Source organism: Zootermopsis nevadensis, unplaced genomic scaffold (genome assembly GCF_977971745.1).
Source record: "Zootermopsis nevadensis isolate Lab colony 2312 unplaced genomic scaffold, Znev_1.0 Znev_ptg000064l, whole genome shotgun sequence".
Classification (NCBI taxonomy): Eukaryota; Metazoa; Arthropoda; class Insecta; order Blattodea; family Termopsidae; genus Zootermopsis; species Zootermopsis nevadensis.
The window spans coordinates 2,503,275-2,517,908 of record NW_028259195.1 but is presented as its reverse complement, the minus strand read 5'-3'; the positions used below and the strand labels follow the sequence as shown (position 1 = coordinate 2,517,908).

The 14,634-nt window shown below is 39.2% G+C and overlaps 1 protein-coding gene and 1 long non-coding RNA gene across 4 annotated transcripts in view; both read right to left on the bottom strand.

Annotated features, from left to right (window-relative positions):
• The window catches only part of LOC147871118 (uncharacterized), a 48,512-nt gene that overhangs the window by 16,561 nt on the left and 17,317 nt on the right, over positions 1–14,634 (bottom strand). The gene's annotated exons all lie outside the window — the stretch shown is intronic.
• LOC147871119 (structural maintenance of chromosomes protein 6-like) lies at positions 809–14,632 on the bottom strand. Of its 2 annotated transcripts, none has more exons than XM_087341148.1 (8): positions 14,510–14,632; positions 11,120–11,280; positions 9,940–10,099; positions 9,316–9,508; positions 8,600–8,758; positions 7,781–7,941; positions 1,952–2,041; positions 809–1,650 (listed from the first exon to the last, which is right to left on the bottom strand). In XM_087341148.1, exons 2-8 carry the CDS (start codon positions 11,158–11,160, stop codon positions 1,465–1,467), a joined length of 990 nt encoding a protein of 329 aa, XP_087197274.1. In that variant the 5' UTR covers positions 11,161–11,280; positions 14,510–14,632; the 3' UTR covers positions 809–1,464. The 2 variants fall into 2 exon arrangements, with proteins under 2 accessions (XP_087197274.1, XP_087197275.1); XM_087341149.1 differs by lacking the exon at positions 14,510–14,632 and adding an exon at positions 13,773–13,919.

The following is a 14,634-nucleotide window of genomic DNA, read 5'->3' as shown; positions in this document are numbered from 1 at the left end:
GCGCAAAAACCCAGAAGACAGAAATCTTCAAGATACAAGCTCCTTCTTCTTCACTGTGTATTATTACCCCTGCATAGATCATCCATCCTGTAAATAAAAATAATATATTATGATATTAAAAGGAAACACTGTCTTATAGTTAAGCAGTGTTATTCTACTGATGAAATAAGCAACAGAAACATGTGAACTATCTATTTGTTAGCTAAACAACCAAATCATGCAAACAGCAAGCTAATAAATGCAAGTGCTGGCACACAATATAAAAAAACAGACTAGAATTGTATTCTCGTGAGCCTACTGACAAGGCAACACTTTTAATGCTGCAGAAGTTAACTATTAATCTGTATTTCATGATAACAGGTACACAAACTTAGTCGGTAAACAACAAAATTTTAAAACTCTTAAAATGGCATTGCAGGGGCTGGAAAAGATTTACCACTCACAGAATAGCAAGTATAATTTATGCAATATAAAGCATTAATGTGCACACATGCAGGCACACGTATGCGCACACACAACATCCTATCCAACTTCAAACTTTTCACCAAATGTAACAGCAAAAAAGATTAAATATTCCAAGAACCCTCCAACCCAACCAGACACTGAAGATGAACGTGGTCGATACAGAGAAGAGGCTTAGTATTCTATCTTGCTCTTAGTTTATTTAGTACCTGTGTATTGTAACATCCCCATGGGACTGAATGGCGGATACGCGTTGTGCGGTGAGGAAGATAAACTGGAAGTCTGTCTTCTGTCGGGGATGGTTCGATGATCCTTTGATGATTCATCATATCCTGAAATATAAAATATTTAACTAAAGAAGCAACAAAAACCTTAAAACAAGGACTTACAAAATCACCTATGAAATGCCAATGTAAGGATAACATTTATACAAAGCCTGCTCTGCTTCATATAAATCATGTGGCCTATTTATTCGTTCTACGTGTCGTCTGGTGACGGCGTAGCTTACAGTTCTCATACAATTTACTCTGAATACCATGCATGGCACAGGTCATATTTGAGGATTATGTCTACGATACCTCAGTCTTTGTGGAAATCACTATATTAAAATTAAAATTAAAATATGGTGTATACAGTCACACGCTAAAGTTAGAAATGTATTCCGACTATGAATTTGTGACTCATGAATTCAGAGTGAAAAGCAAACTAGAAGGGATTTATGTACAATGATTCTGTCAAAATAAATACATTAACATCATCACACAATTCTGTTGGCCATACACATTTGAAAATATGCAAAATACTGGGCAAATAAATTGTAAAATATGGTACAAAAATCGATAAGGTGTAACAGATACAGCGCAGAATTGAAACAAACAAGGCAGAGTTACAAGGGAACCAGGGAGATGCTGGCAAGGTGATGAGGCTGATAAAGGCATTAAGATACTTAATCCATGAAGACGAGAAGGTATAAATGAATGAGAAACTGAAAGCCACAAACAATCATTCAAGGCAGAATTGGCACAATGCCTGTACCAAGTACCACAAACTAATTTCTAGGTAACACGAAACAAGAACAATGGCGTATGAACAATCTCCTGTAGGCATGATGTCTTCTACATGAGGGTCATTCATAGACGACACTTTCACTTCCAACGTCTGTTTTTGGTGATCAATCTTAATTTCACCCTGCAATCAACATTTGCCAAAATCAAAGTCTCTGAGGAGACACAAACACATTACAAATTAAAAACATAGTTAACAGAACACGTAAGAGGCCACAAACATCAAACATCTGATTCAGCTTTCACTGTCAAACCCCAAACACTTTTGCCTACATACGACTTAATTTACTTCTATTGATTTTTCACTTAAAATTAAATATCATCCCACCACACGTCTGACAATACGTTGGATTTGAGAGAGACTACTTGTCCATAAAACAGAAAAGTTGAGAACTACTGTTTTAGAGAAATGTTCTGATTCTTACTTTGCGTCCGCACCCTTGGAGCAAACTCTCGAAAAGGGACTTCACTTGCAAATCAATCATATCACGTGGTTCGATCATGTTTTCTAGATCCTGAAACATACAAAACAGAAACTAAATAACCACAAAAGAAACAGTTCAAATTCCTATAACATTAGACAACAGCTACTACAGTCTTCAAAAACGCAAATCAAAATACCTGGTAGGGCAGGAGTACCTGAACAGCTGCATTTTCACCTTATCCAGCGAAAAATTATTAGCCACAGCTACTAGGATTCATACTACTCACGTAACAAATATCAACAATTCAGAGGAACATACTGCCTCGATATTTTCAGCCCTAAAGATGGAAGCAGGACGTTCCTCAGGAATGTTGGTATTTACATACAAATCCACATGGATTTACAACCCACAAGACCAATATTTACGGATTAACAACAACGGCTTCATGAATTCATATTTAACAACTTAAACAAATGTTTAACGAGCTAAGAAATGTATGCACAGCGTAACAGTGATGGTCCAATGTCTGTGATGTCAGTTGTCTGGAATCAGTAACAATTGATCCATAACCACTGTGCCCCTGCCAGCAGCTTCCAAAGTCTGATTTCTCACTCAAATGAAAGTAGCATTTTTTAAAAAATGTGCATTTGTCATTTAATAGTACCACAACACCAAAGGAGTTGCACAGAAGTGGCACTTAATCATTGATTGCAAATGACACCGAGTTTATTACTTTCACTTACATCAAAACTTGACGTAGCAACTTCCAGTACAAAATTTACAAGTGTAACTCATACTATTACAAAGATTTAACAAAATGTAAGCAAGCACGATAAATATGAAGTTGATGCAATGTTGCAATGTGTAGTCTGGCAGAGGCGCTTAATGCCTCCGAAACGTTGGTAAATTTCTACCATAACCTAGAGGACAAGTCACCTGATTTCTTGCTGCTTGCACATTACAATCTGCACAAATATAAAACATTCAAATACAATCTTATTCTTCTTCAGTATCTCGTCATCAGAAGACAGGCGGGCAAAATTATCTTAGGGTGGCTAATAAATCCTTTGAAAGGGTTACAAAGTTCAAATATTTGGGAACAACAATAACAAATCAAAATGATACTTGTGAGGAAGTTAGGAGGAGATTAAATTCTGGAAATGCTTGCTACTTCTCAGTCCAAAATATTTTGTCTTCCTGTCTGATTTCTAAGAACCTGAAAATTAAAGTATACAGAACAATAATCTTGCCTGTTGTTTTGTATGGGTGCGAAACATGGTCTCTCACTCAGAGGGAGGAACACAGATTGCAGGTGTTTGAGAATCGGGTGTTGAGGAGGATATTTGGGCCTAAGAGAGAAGATGATGGGGCGTGGAGAAAACTGCACAATGACGAGCTTAAAAATCTGTACTGCTCCCCCAGTATTGTGAGGGTGATTAAGTCGAGAAGAATTAGATGGGCGGGACATGGATGGGACAAGAGGTGTGCACCGGGTACTGGTTGGGAAACCTGAAGAGAAGAGACCGCTGGGGAGACCTAGACGTAGATGGGAGGATAATCTCAGGCGGGATCTATGGGAGATAGGAGTTGACGGAGACTGGATTTTGTTGGTCCGGTGGAGGGTTTTGGTTAATTCGGTGATGAACCTTTGGGTTCCGTAAGCCATCTAGTTAGTTAGTTAGTTAGTAGTTATTCTTCTTCAGTTGGTGGACCCTGGCTTCCTTACATACAATACAAAATTTCCCTGCCTTCTTTTACTTCCCCTGAGTATTACAATTTTTAATAGTAAATGAGTAGTAATTTTTCTGGAATAAACACAGCATAAAACAAACAACCATTGCAGCAGTGTAGTTACCATGTGCTTTATACACAGGAGGTCCCTGGTTCAAATTTCAGCCTGGAGACCTATTATCCTGAGACTTCCCTCAGTCCCTCCAGGCACATCCTGGGTCAGTACCTTAAATTAGGTGAGGACACACCCTTTCCCATCCATTATATATCATCTAATGCCATAAAGTCTTAACTAGTAGCTAATGACAGTGGCGAAAAATAAACCACAAACAAATAAAAATATAATTTTCAAAGCAAGTGACTTCCACAAAATCCGTCGCCAACGGCGTATTTCCCGAAAGGATAAACAGAAAGTGGGGATGAAGTTCGAGTTTCTCACAGAGAACAGGTGAGTATCAAAGTCATGGAAGAACATCTTTCCTCCAGTATGTTCCTCCGAGACAAAAGGTACCCACATGGCATTACAACTAGCAAGATCAACATCGACAGAAAATTGGGATCTCAAAACTAACTAACTAACTAGATGGCTTACCGAACCCGAAGGTTCATCACCGAATTAACCAAAGCCCTCCACCGGACCCTGTCCTGGGCCAACAAAATCCAGTTTCCTTCAACTCCTATCTCGGATAGATCCCGCCTGAGATTATCCTCCCATCTACGTCTAGGTCTCCCCAGCGGTCTCTTCCCTTCAGGTTTCCCAACCAGTACCCGGTGCACACCTCTTGTCCCATCCATGCGCGCTACATGTCCCGCCCATCTCACTCTTCTCGACTTAATCACCCTCACAATACTGGGGGAGCAGTACAGATTTTTAAGCTCGTCATTGTGCAGTTTTCTCCACGCCCCATCGTCTTCCCTCTTAGGCCCAAATATCCTCCTCAACACCCGATTCTCAAACACCTGCAATCTGTGTTCCTCCCTCTGAGTGAGAGACCATGTTTCGCACCCATACAAAACAACAGGCAAGATTATTGTTTTGTATACTTTAATTTTCAGGTTCTTAGAAATCAGACGGGAAGACAAAATATTTTGGACTGAGAAGTAGCAAGCATTTCCGGAATTTAGTCTCCTCCTAACTTCCTCACAAGTATCATTTTGATTTGTTATTGTTGTTCCCAAATATTTGAACTTTGTAACCCTTTCAAAGGATTTATTAGCTACCCTAAGATAATTTTGCCCGCCTGTCTTCTGATGACGAGATACTAACATGTACTTAGTTTTTTCTGAATTTACTTCCAGCCCCACTTGTCTACCAGCCTCTAGTAAAACTTCTGCGTTCCTCTTTATTGTATTTATATCGTCCCCCAATAAATTAACATCATCAGCATATGCCAATAGCTGATGTGTCCCGTTCAATTGCAAACCCTCCTGCCTACCTTGGACCTTCCTGATGGCGTATTCTAGCGCAAAGTTAAAGAGCAAGGGAGACAAAGCATCTCCTTGTTTTAGACCGTTCTTGATGAGGAATGTCTCAGATACATATTTACCTACTCGAATTTTGCTGCAGGTTTCATTTAAGCACATTTTTATTAGACCCACTAGCTTCTTTGGTATACCAAATTCAATAAGAATATTATATAGCACTTCTCTCTTCACAGAGTCATAGGCTTTTTTGAAATCTATAAATAACTGATGTACAGTCCCACCGAACTCCCATTTTTTCTCTAGTATCTGACGAATGCAAAAGATCTGATCAATCGTTGATCTGTTTCGTCTGAACCCACACTGATGATCCCCAATAGTTTCATTCGCATATGGGGTTAATCTTGCCAAAAGAATGTTGGATAGAATTTTGTATGAGGTTGATAGCAGCGATATTCCTCGGTAATTACCACACTCAGTCTTGTCCCCCTTCTTATAAATAGGAATAATTATGGATTCCTTCCATTGATGTGGCATCTCTTCCTTATCCCAAATTAACTGAATAAGCTTATGGATCCTCATATGCAACCCTTTGCCACCTGCTTTAATTAATTCGGCCGGAATCTGATCAATTCCTGGAGATTTATAACTTTTCAACTTCCCAATGGCTAGTTCCACTTCATCTAAGCTAGGTTCTGGCACCAACAGTTCAGCTGTATGCATTTTAATCTGTCTAATATCACCAGTATTATGAACATTTAAGAGCTCGCTAAAGAAATTTTTCCACCTATTCACAATTTTTATTGGATCTGCAAGCAAATTGCCACTATCATCCTTTACCAAATTAGTCTGGGGTTGATATCCTTTCTTAAAGTTATTAATGCCTCTGTACAGGTCTCTGATGTTTTTTTCCTTATTATTTGTCTCAAGTTCAGCAATTTTGCCCTTCAGGTATTCCCTTTTCTTAGTCCTAAAGGTTCTACTAGCCTCACGTCTCACGTTACATAGATTATCCGCATTTGTTTTGTTTGGGTTCTGCAACCATTGAAATTTTGTTTGCTTCCTTCGATCTATTAATTTTGAACATTCTTCATCAAACCACGGTTTATTTTGCTTTCTCCTGTAGTATCCTAGTTTCTCTTTTGCTGAAATTTTGATGCAGTTTCTGACATTTTCCCACTCCCTGTTGATGTCCACACTTTCATTATCCTCATTTGTCTCTAAAATTTGAAACCTATTCGAAATTTCAACTTGATATTGTTCCTTTGCCTCTCCCTCACTTAATTTTTTCAAATCAAATCTTTCTGTGTCAAAATTTTGTTTAGTTCGTCTACTTACTGAAAGCCGCTCCCTCACTTTTGCTACCACCAGATAATGATCAGTGTCGCAATCTGCTCCTCTGAATGATCTCACATCAATTACATTTGTCTGCCTTCTCTTATCTACTAAAACATGATCTATTTGATTGTGTGTTCTGCCATCTGGGGAAGTCCAAGTGTATTTATGAACATCACGGTGTGGAAATTTTGTACTTTTTACAATTAAATCTTTTGACGTAGCGAAGGTCACTGCTCTGACGCCATTATCATTACTAAGTGCATGGAGACTCTCGCTGCCTATTGTGGGTTTGAAGACATCCTCCCTCCCAATTTTTGCATTGAAATCTCCTAGCAGAATTTTCATGTGATACTTGCCAAATGTATCAAATACTGATTCCAATTCTTCATAAAAGCTATCCTTGATATCATCGCTTTTGTCTTCAGTTGGGGCATGAACATTAAGGACAATGATGTCGCACCAACGTCCTTCCAAAATTACGTAAGACAACCTGTCACTAACAAATTCTACTCTCTTAACTGCTGCCCTAATTCTGCTATGAACAAAAAAACCCGTCCCTAGCTGATGATTGTCATTCCCCTTTCCATAGAAAAATGTAAAATTGTCCACTGGGATCGTGCCCTCCCCCTCCCATCGCACTTCCTGCACTGCCACTAAGTCTAACTTATAATTCCCTAATTCCCTCCACACTGATTTCAGTGCCCCAGCCCTATAGAGGCTCCTAATGTTCCAGGTACCAAATCTCATGTCCTTTTTCAATTGCCGTGGTCGTGCCAAAGAGTCCGTCCTGATCCGAGGCTTGGTTGATTTTTTCGTAACACATATTTTTTTTAAAGGTGAAAGGTTGTTAGCCCTACACCCAACCCCCAACCTGGAGGACCAGGGTATCACTCTTAGTCTAGCGCATCTCCTTAGACCTGTCCGGCTTGGGTGACCCTACCATGAGCCGAAGCTCAGGCCGGCATAGCCCTAAGGGTCATTTGAGCACGCAAGCCTCCTCACCCGGCAGATTGCCTTCGACAAGGTGGTGATACCTTCGAGAAGGAAATTGGGATCTCAAGCCAAGTTAATTGTAAATTTGTCTGAATAAAATAAAACTGGTACTGCTGTTCAGTCTGATATGCATTCACTACAGCGCAGATGCAAATAAGTGCATTACACAATTTAATCATTTAAAGAGAAAATGACAGCCATTTGAATTGTAAAAAAGGTTGTAACATAAAACTCATTCTATTGTAAACATTAATCAACATTTGAACAGAATAACAACCTCTTTCTTAGAGTTTAAAATGGTAGTGACCTTTCGTTTATGTGACATCGACTCTGCACATGTCCTACCTTCCTTGCTTCCATAAAGAATTTGTACTTCTGAGAACTGCTACTGTTTAGGAATTCCCGGACATCTTCCCGATTCAGAATTGTCACGGGATTGTCAAGTTGTATGTTGAATGCTGAAACAATTTTGTCCAGTTCTTCTTTTTTCCTGGAAATTACTTCACCTGCAACAGGAAACAATTGAGAAATGATATACACAGTAATGTAACCCACTGACCCAAATGTGATCAACTGCTACTCCAAACAAACTATTTCATTGAGACGGTCGGGACCTGCTGCCAATTTAACGTAGATGAAATGATAGGCAATGTGCCACTTACAGAAATCTTCAATATTTAAAAGCTGTAAATTTTGTAATATAGTAGAGTCAATCGAGACTATTAGTTTGAATGGAGTACAGTACATAAATTTTGTAAATCAACCTTCACCCAAGTTATTAATTCAATACATCAAGTAACGCGAGTTGAAATAAACTGAAACTTCCTATATAATGCTGTATATGGAGGAAGACCAACAGGACTCTCAGAAAAGAAGAAGCCTGATATGACACTTTTACGCAATTTCAGTAAAATGGGCCTGAAATCTGCACATCTTTTTAAACAGCCAAAAACAGAACATATTTGAAACAAATATGACGAAACAGACATTTACACATAATCAGTGTGCATGGTAAAATGCCCTCTTAAAACACATATACAATCAGGAAGGGGACAAGTCATATTTTATTTATAAAAAACTAATTGTTTAAAGATAACAAATTTCTTGTTGAGAGCATCCAATATCTGAGATGAAGGAAAAGCAGAGGGAAAGAAAGCCCAGTACCTTCTTCTGACTTTATTTCGTATGTGCCGCGACCAGTTGCATCGAAGCGTCTCCTTACAATTATATGGTCACCATATTGTTCTCTCTCGTAATTAAGGTGACCAGTATTCTTCAATGTCACTTCGATGGTAGCAGTGACTTTACCCTTCTTTATAAATTCTGGAAGAAACAGGAACAATTCTAAAATTCTGATACACACACTTAATCTTCCTTCCAATATCATATGAAATAAAATTAAAGTTTCGGACCAAATCCACTGTTCATTCAGTATTAGGTTAACTGAGAGGATCCTTCGCAATTCTCATGTTCTCTAATTCAGTCATTTGGGCTTGATGATATTAAACATCACGATCTTACAAAATTTACTTAATGGGTTGGCAATAAATACCATGGTATAATTTTTTTCATCAGTGCAGGAATGGTAAGTCATGGTAGGAGAATATCCAGCGCACAATATGCTGGATCTTCTCTGCCCCCTGAGTTACCAAGCTCACACACGTACACACTATGAATTATTTTATATAATCAGATTAAAGAAATTTAAAAACATAAATAATATGTACTGTGAAATTAGTTTTAAGGGAAGATAAGAGATGACAAATTTCAGTTCATTACCTGTGTAGACTGTACACTCAGACTTTTCAGACTGGACTAAATTCAAGCTAGATAAGCAAAGACTAAACCTATGACCTTAGCAACTTGTTACAATATGTTACCTTTCAAAGAGGTTCCACTCTTAATAGCTCTTGGGTTACCTCCCAAACCAAGTACAAGAGCATAAACTATTGCAGTCTTGCCACTGCCATTCTTCCCAAAAACAAAATTACCTCTTCCGTTCAGACGAACCTCCAAGGATGAGTGGCACATGAAATTTATGTATATTTTTTCAATGATCCCAGATTTTGGTTCCTGTAATGTCAATATTCTTTTAAAATAAAATTGCAGTAAACTCTACAAATGAGGCAAACTTGTCCCTGAGCACCAGAACCATGCTAGTTCAGTTGCAACACATCAATCACATCTATAATAATCAATCTTCAGGGGCTCCTATAATGTACAAAGTTCCACACTTTTCTGTCAATTCATGACACACAGATTGAAACTTCAATCTGCAGTACAACAAAAGTGGAACTCCAAGATCCAAATTCTTAAAATGTTCACACATGAATACACGACTTAGAAGAAACCCAGGCACCAAAACAAATATTTAGTAACATGGCAACCTGGTACATATTATAATTTATGCTCTGCGTGTGTAATCATGTGCCTATAAATAAGGACTCATATACAGTATATATTCACGCATGTACGCGCACACACACCAGTTACATAGAACTCACATTTGAGGGGTGTCCACTAGAACTGGATTCGTCTCCGTCATCATCTCTTCGGAATTTAGAGGTGCTCGGTGCATCGTCTGATTCTCGAACTCGCTCATCTCGACTGCCAGAGTTCTTTTGTTCAAGTGAAGCTCCTTTCACATTCATTTTTAAAGATGACCTACAGAATCAGAAACATGTGAGAACTACATCTGGCATTTTTAAAGATTTGCTTGTGTCCGTAGAAACTTCTTTTTACGAAATGCTGCTTTATGATGAAGCAAAGGAAATACTCTTAAATCTCCCTTGAGTAAAAATTACGTCTGATAATTACATCTGTAACTATAAATAAAAATCATTATACTATATCTGGGTTCAAAATAATCTGTTGAAAAAATATACTGGAAACATATTTGTGCTGAGTCAACTTCACAGCGTTTTGAAAGTCAGCTGTATATTACAAATTATATTAAAACATAGTGAAACTATTATAATATGTGTGGTAAACTTTTTTAAGTACGCACCTTAAATTCTGAATAAATCAAATGGGGGTGTATATACTCGTATTAATATTGTTTATACTTTTTCAGGTATATTTTAAATTTATCTTAATATTTAATATTACATGGTGGTGGCCTGCGTACAATTGCATCAGAAGATGAGATAGTAATCGAGTCTTCTGTCGTTTCAACACGTCGTGGTACTAACTTCGTCTAGCATTAAGCAGCTCAAATTATTGCTATGAATGAAATAAAGTGAGATGGGGCGCAAACCACATCTCACTATAAAAATTAGCGAGTCACAAAACGTTAAAAAGAACTCAATGAGGATATGGAACAGCACTAATGTGCCTGTTCTTATCCGCAGTTTTCATCACAAGAAAGGAAACTGCTCTGAGTTGAGATTCTATGTTCTCGCAATACGTACATGAGTTTGCTACCTTCATCATCAGTGTAATAAGTATGATAATGAAGGCAGCATTCTCCTCTGAAACACTGGTCAATATCTACCAGACTACACATTCGCAACATCTCCGAAGACGGTCAGCCATCTTCTTGCTCTGAATTATTACGGTACTTGAATTAATGTCCCCCCTCGCTTCTCTATGAATTTCAACAAACACACTGAGTGTCCTGGATAATTATGTCCATAATAATATAGATCTGCTCGTGCTCTGTATCACAATTTTCTGTTTTCATACCGTGCAACGCTTAAGTTGTCCTTCAATCCCTTCTGGATCATCAGAAGCAAGTTCTAACAGGCAAGTTGCCTCCTCCACGACTCTCAGTTCTTTCAAAGCCCTTGCAAGCCGGGGCTCTAAGTTCGATGGGGATCGGAATCTCTGGAACTCGAGCTGGACTTCTGCAAAACATAATAATGCATGCCATTATAACAACCTATCAGGGTTCTCAAATTTGTAAACATGGAGAGAAGTGGCAAAATCTCTTAGGAGCTCTGGTGAAGGGTCTGGCTAAAACAGGTATCTCGAACCTGACCATCAAGAAGAATAATCAGGCTGGTTTGCATTATAAGAGGGGCAGAAAGAGGAAAGGTTTCCTCAAGAAGGTTGACTGAAAAACTCTGTTGCTGATTCAGCCTGGGACCAATGATGGGGGCTCTGCTGTTCAAGTCAGTACATTGCAGAGGGAAGCCGGAGATATCCAGCTGTCAGCAGCCATGGATCCACCGGCTATGCTCAGGTATGGTGGTCATCAGGACATGGGCATCACTGTGGAAGTTCACGGTCAACGGTGTAGAGTGCGGAGATAGAAACTGATGTGTTTCCTGAAGAGAAAGGCTATCCCTCTCTTCCATGACACCTATACCTATCTTGAGCAGCAGCAGCAGCTAAGGAATGGCTCTGAGGCGTAATTTCACCGATAAGTCACTGGGAGAGAGTCAGACTGAGAGTTGTGAAGACTGGATCAATTCCAGAACTCAGAAAAATTTGTGGCATGGATCCCTCGGAAGCCAGTGCAGATGGCTACCATGTTTATGAGATTACAAGAGCAGAATTCAAGTCTGAGGATAGGCACAGACAAGTTCCCCAAAAAGGGGTCCACTCACCTAGCTTTGAGAGTGTACAATGATGGTATTTATGCTGTTCAGACCTGACCTGACCTGACTCAACACCAATCCCAGTGAAGAACAGAGCCAATGGCAAGGGTGTTCTGCATACTTGCTCTGTGACTCAATCAAACTGCTGCTGTCTATGTTGGCAGACATAATTAACTACTGCAGGGAAAGGCAAATGGCCTTATTAATCACAACAAGTAACATAGAGAAGTTTGGTCACCAATCCTAGAGCACTACTGGAATACCCAGAATACAAAAATTTACAAATATTAAATCAAGGAGAAAGGTTCACCTTCCTCAGCAATAGAATGCAGGAAATAATAGATTTTAATCCATGTGAGATAAATGGATGGTGTCTCAGAACCATCTTTATCATGTCATACGCATATCATCTTTAATCTCAAGGGAGAGAACAAGGAGTAGGTGAACTACAGAAATTCACAGACCACCTGATGGGCCTCCTATTGGGAGGAACTACAGTCGGTTTCTTGGTCACTCTGGTATTCTGGAGGGTACTGCAATAGCTGTGGAGTTTCTTCAGGGAGCCATTCTCTCTTCATATGAAAATAACCATCCCTTATCAGACCACCAAAAGGCAAGACAAAGGTTTCCTGTTGCAGAGGTCTATTTGGCACTAAAAACAAAAGATCTTCTGTCGTGGTATCAATGACACTCCACAAAATGCTCACTAAGCAACGCAGAGACACATATGGGCCTTCTTTGCTTCCTTCCAGTGAAATGCTGGAGACTGATTTCCCTGTCTCTGAAGTGTTAAATGAGGAAAAGACTGCATGGTAATAACATTCCACATGCACAATAAAAGTAAAGCCATCCCATTATGCGCCATGTAGGTTGTTTGTGGGAAGTGGAGGTATAGCTCCTAATTCTTGACCTCAGCACTAGATGAGGGTGAGTGGTCAGCATCACGACCCAGTCACACCACACTCCGAGGAAGGGACCCCAGTACCCATTGGATACGAGTCTGGATTCAGAGGCTAGAGGACAACATTTCAGTTGTCCAGCCCTTAACTAGTCACAGCTCATTCCATATGAACAATGACAAAGAAAAAGCTATTTAAGGCAATGCCAATTGTGATCTTCTGGGTTGTGATCCCATACGGCAAGTTTTTACCAACATTTTGGAAATGTTCATATAGTCTCCATATTCAGGGTTGATACAAAACTAGTTGTTTAACTCTGCATAGTGTTGCCGAACTGTAGAGGTTAACAATATCAACTTTCAGGTTATCACTGTAGTAAAGATGTTGACTGTGGGTATGCAAGTTACAATGCAGGGGCTGTACTGAAATACTGGATTTGTGCCCATTATAATTGTTAATGATACTGACATATTTAAGACAAGATGCAGCATACCAATTTACTGTTAATCTGAATCAAAGCACTGCTCTGAGATATATTAAGTAATTTCTTAGTAGGATTTGAGGTTCTAATGGCAGTGTGAACGAAGATAGTTATCTTCTGGGTTGTAGCACTGTGTAGTCAGGTAGACATTTACCAACGTTTCAGAGGTCATACTCCATTCACGGTCCAGCTCCTATAAACAGCACCACTCACCCAACTGGCACATTCATCGCCCTAATGACGGAGGCAGTATGACCTCTGAAACGTTGGTTAACATCACCAGTCTACACAACGCAACAACCCAGAAGACAGAAATCTTCATACTCTGATGACGGAGGCAGTATGACCTCTGAAACGTTGGTTAACATCGACCAGACTACACAGCGCAACAACCCAGAAGACAGAAATCTTCATACTCATCGCCCTGATGATGGAGGCAGTATGACCTCCGAAACGTTAGTTAACATCGACCAGTCTACACAGCGCAGCAACCCAGAAGACAGAAATCTTCAAGATACAAGCTCCTTCTTCTTCACTGTGTATTATTACCCCTGCATAGATCATCCATCCTGTAAATAAAAATAATATATTATGATATTAAAAGGAAACACTGTCTTATAGTTAAGCAGTGTTATTCTACTGATGAAATAAGCAACAGAAACATGTGAACTATCTATTTGTTAGCTAAACAACCAAATCATGCAAACAGCAAGCTAATAAATGCAAGTGCTGGCACACAATATAAAAAAACAGACTAGAATTGTATTCTCGTGAGCCTACTGACAAGGCAACACTTTTAATGCTGCAGAAGTTAACTATTAATCTGTATTTCATGATAACAGGTACACAAACTTAGTCGGTAAACAACAAAATTTTAAAACTCTTAAAATGGCATTGCAGGGGCTGGAAAAGATTTACCACTCACAGAATAGCAAGTATAATTTATGCAATATAAAGCATTAATGTGCACACATGCAGGCACACGTATGCGCACACACAACATCCTATCCAACTTCAAACTTTTCACCAAATGTAACAGCAAAAAAGATTAAATATTCCAAGAACCCTCCAACCCAACCAGACACTGAAGATGAACGTGGTCGATACAGAGAAGAGGCTTAGTATTCTATCTTGCTCTTAGTTTATTTAGTACCTGTGTATTGTAACATCCCCATGGGACTGAATGGCGGATACGCGTTGTGCGGTGAGGAAGATAAACTGGAAGTCTGTCTTCTGTCGGGGATGGTTCGATGATCCTTTGATGATTCATCATATCCT

Excerpts from the sequence above, each read along its gene's own strand:
- LOC147871119 (XM_087341148.1), bottom strand. The coding sequence starts at position 11,160 with ATGATCCAGAAGGGATTGAAGGACAACTTAAGCGTTGCACG. Across the intron at positions 8,759-9,315 it reads GAGTGGAACCTCTTTGAAAG|AATTTATAAAGAAGGGTAAA; the intron begins GTAACATATTGT and ends TGTTTCTTCCAG. Across the intron at positions 7,942-8,599 it reads CGAAATAAAGTCAGAAGAAG|GTGAAGTAATTTCCAGGAAA; the intron begins GTACTGGGCTTT and ends TTCCTGTTGCAG.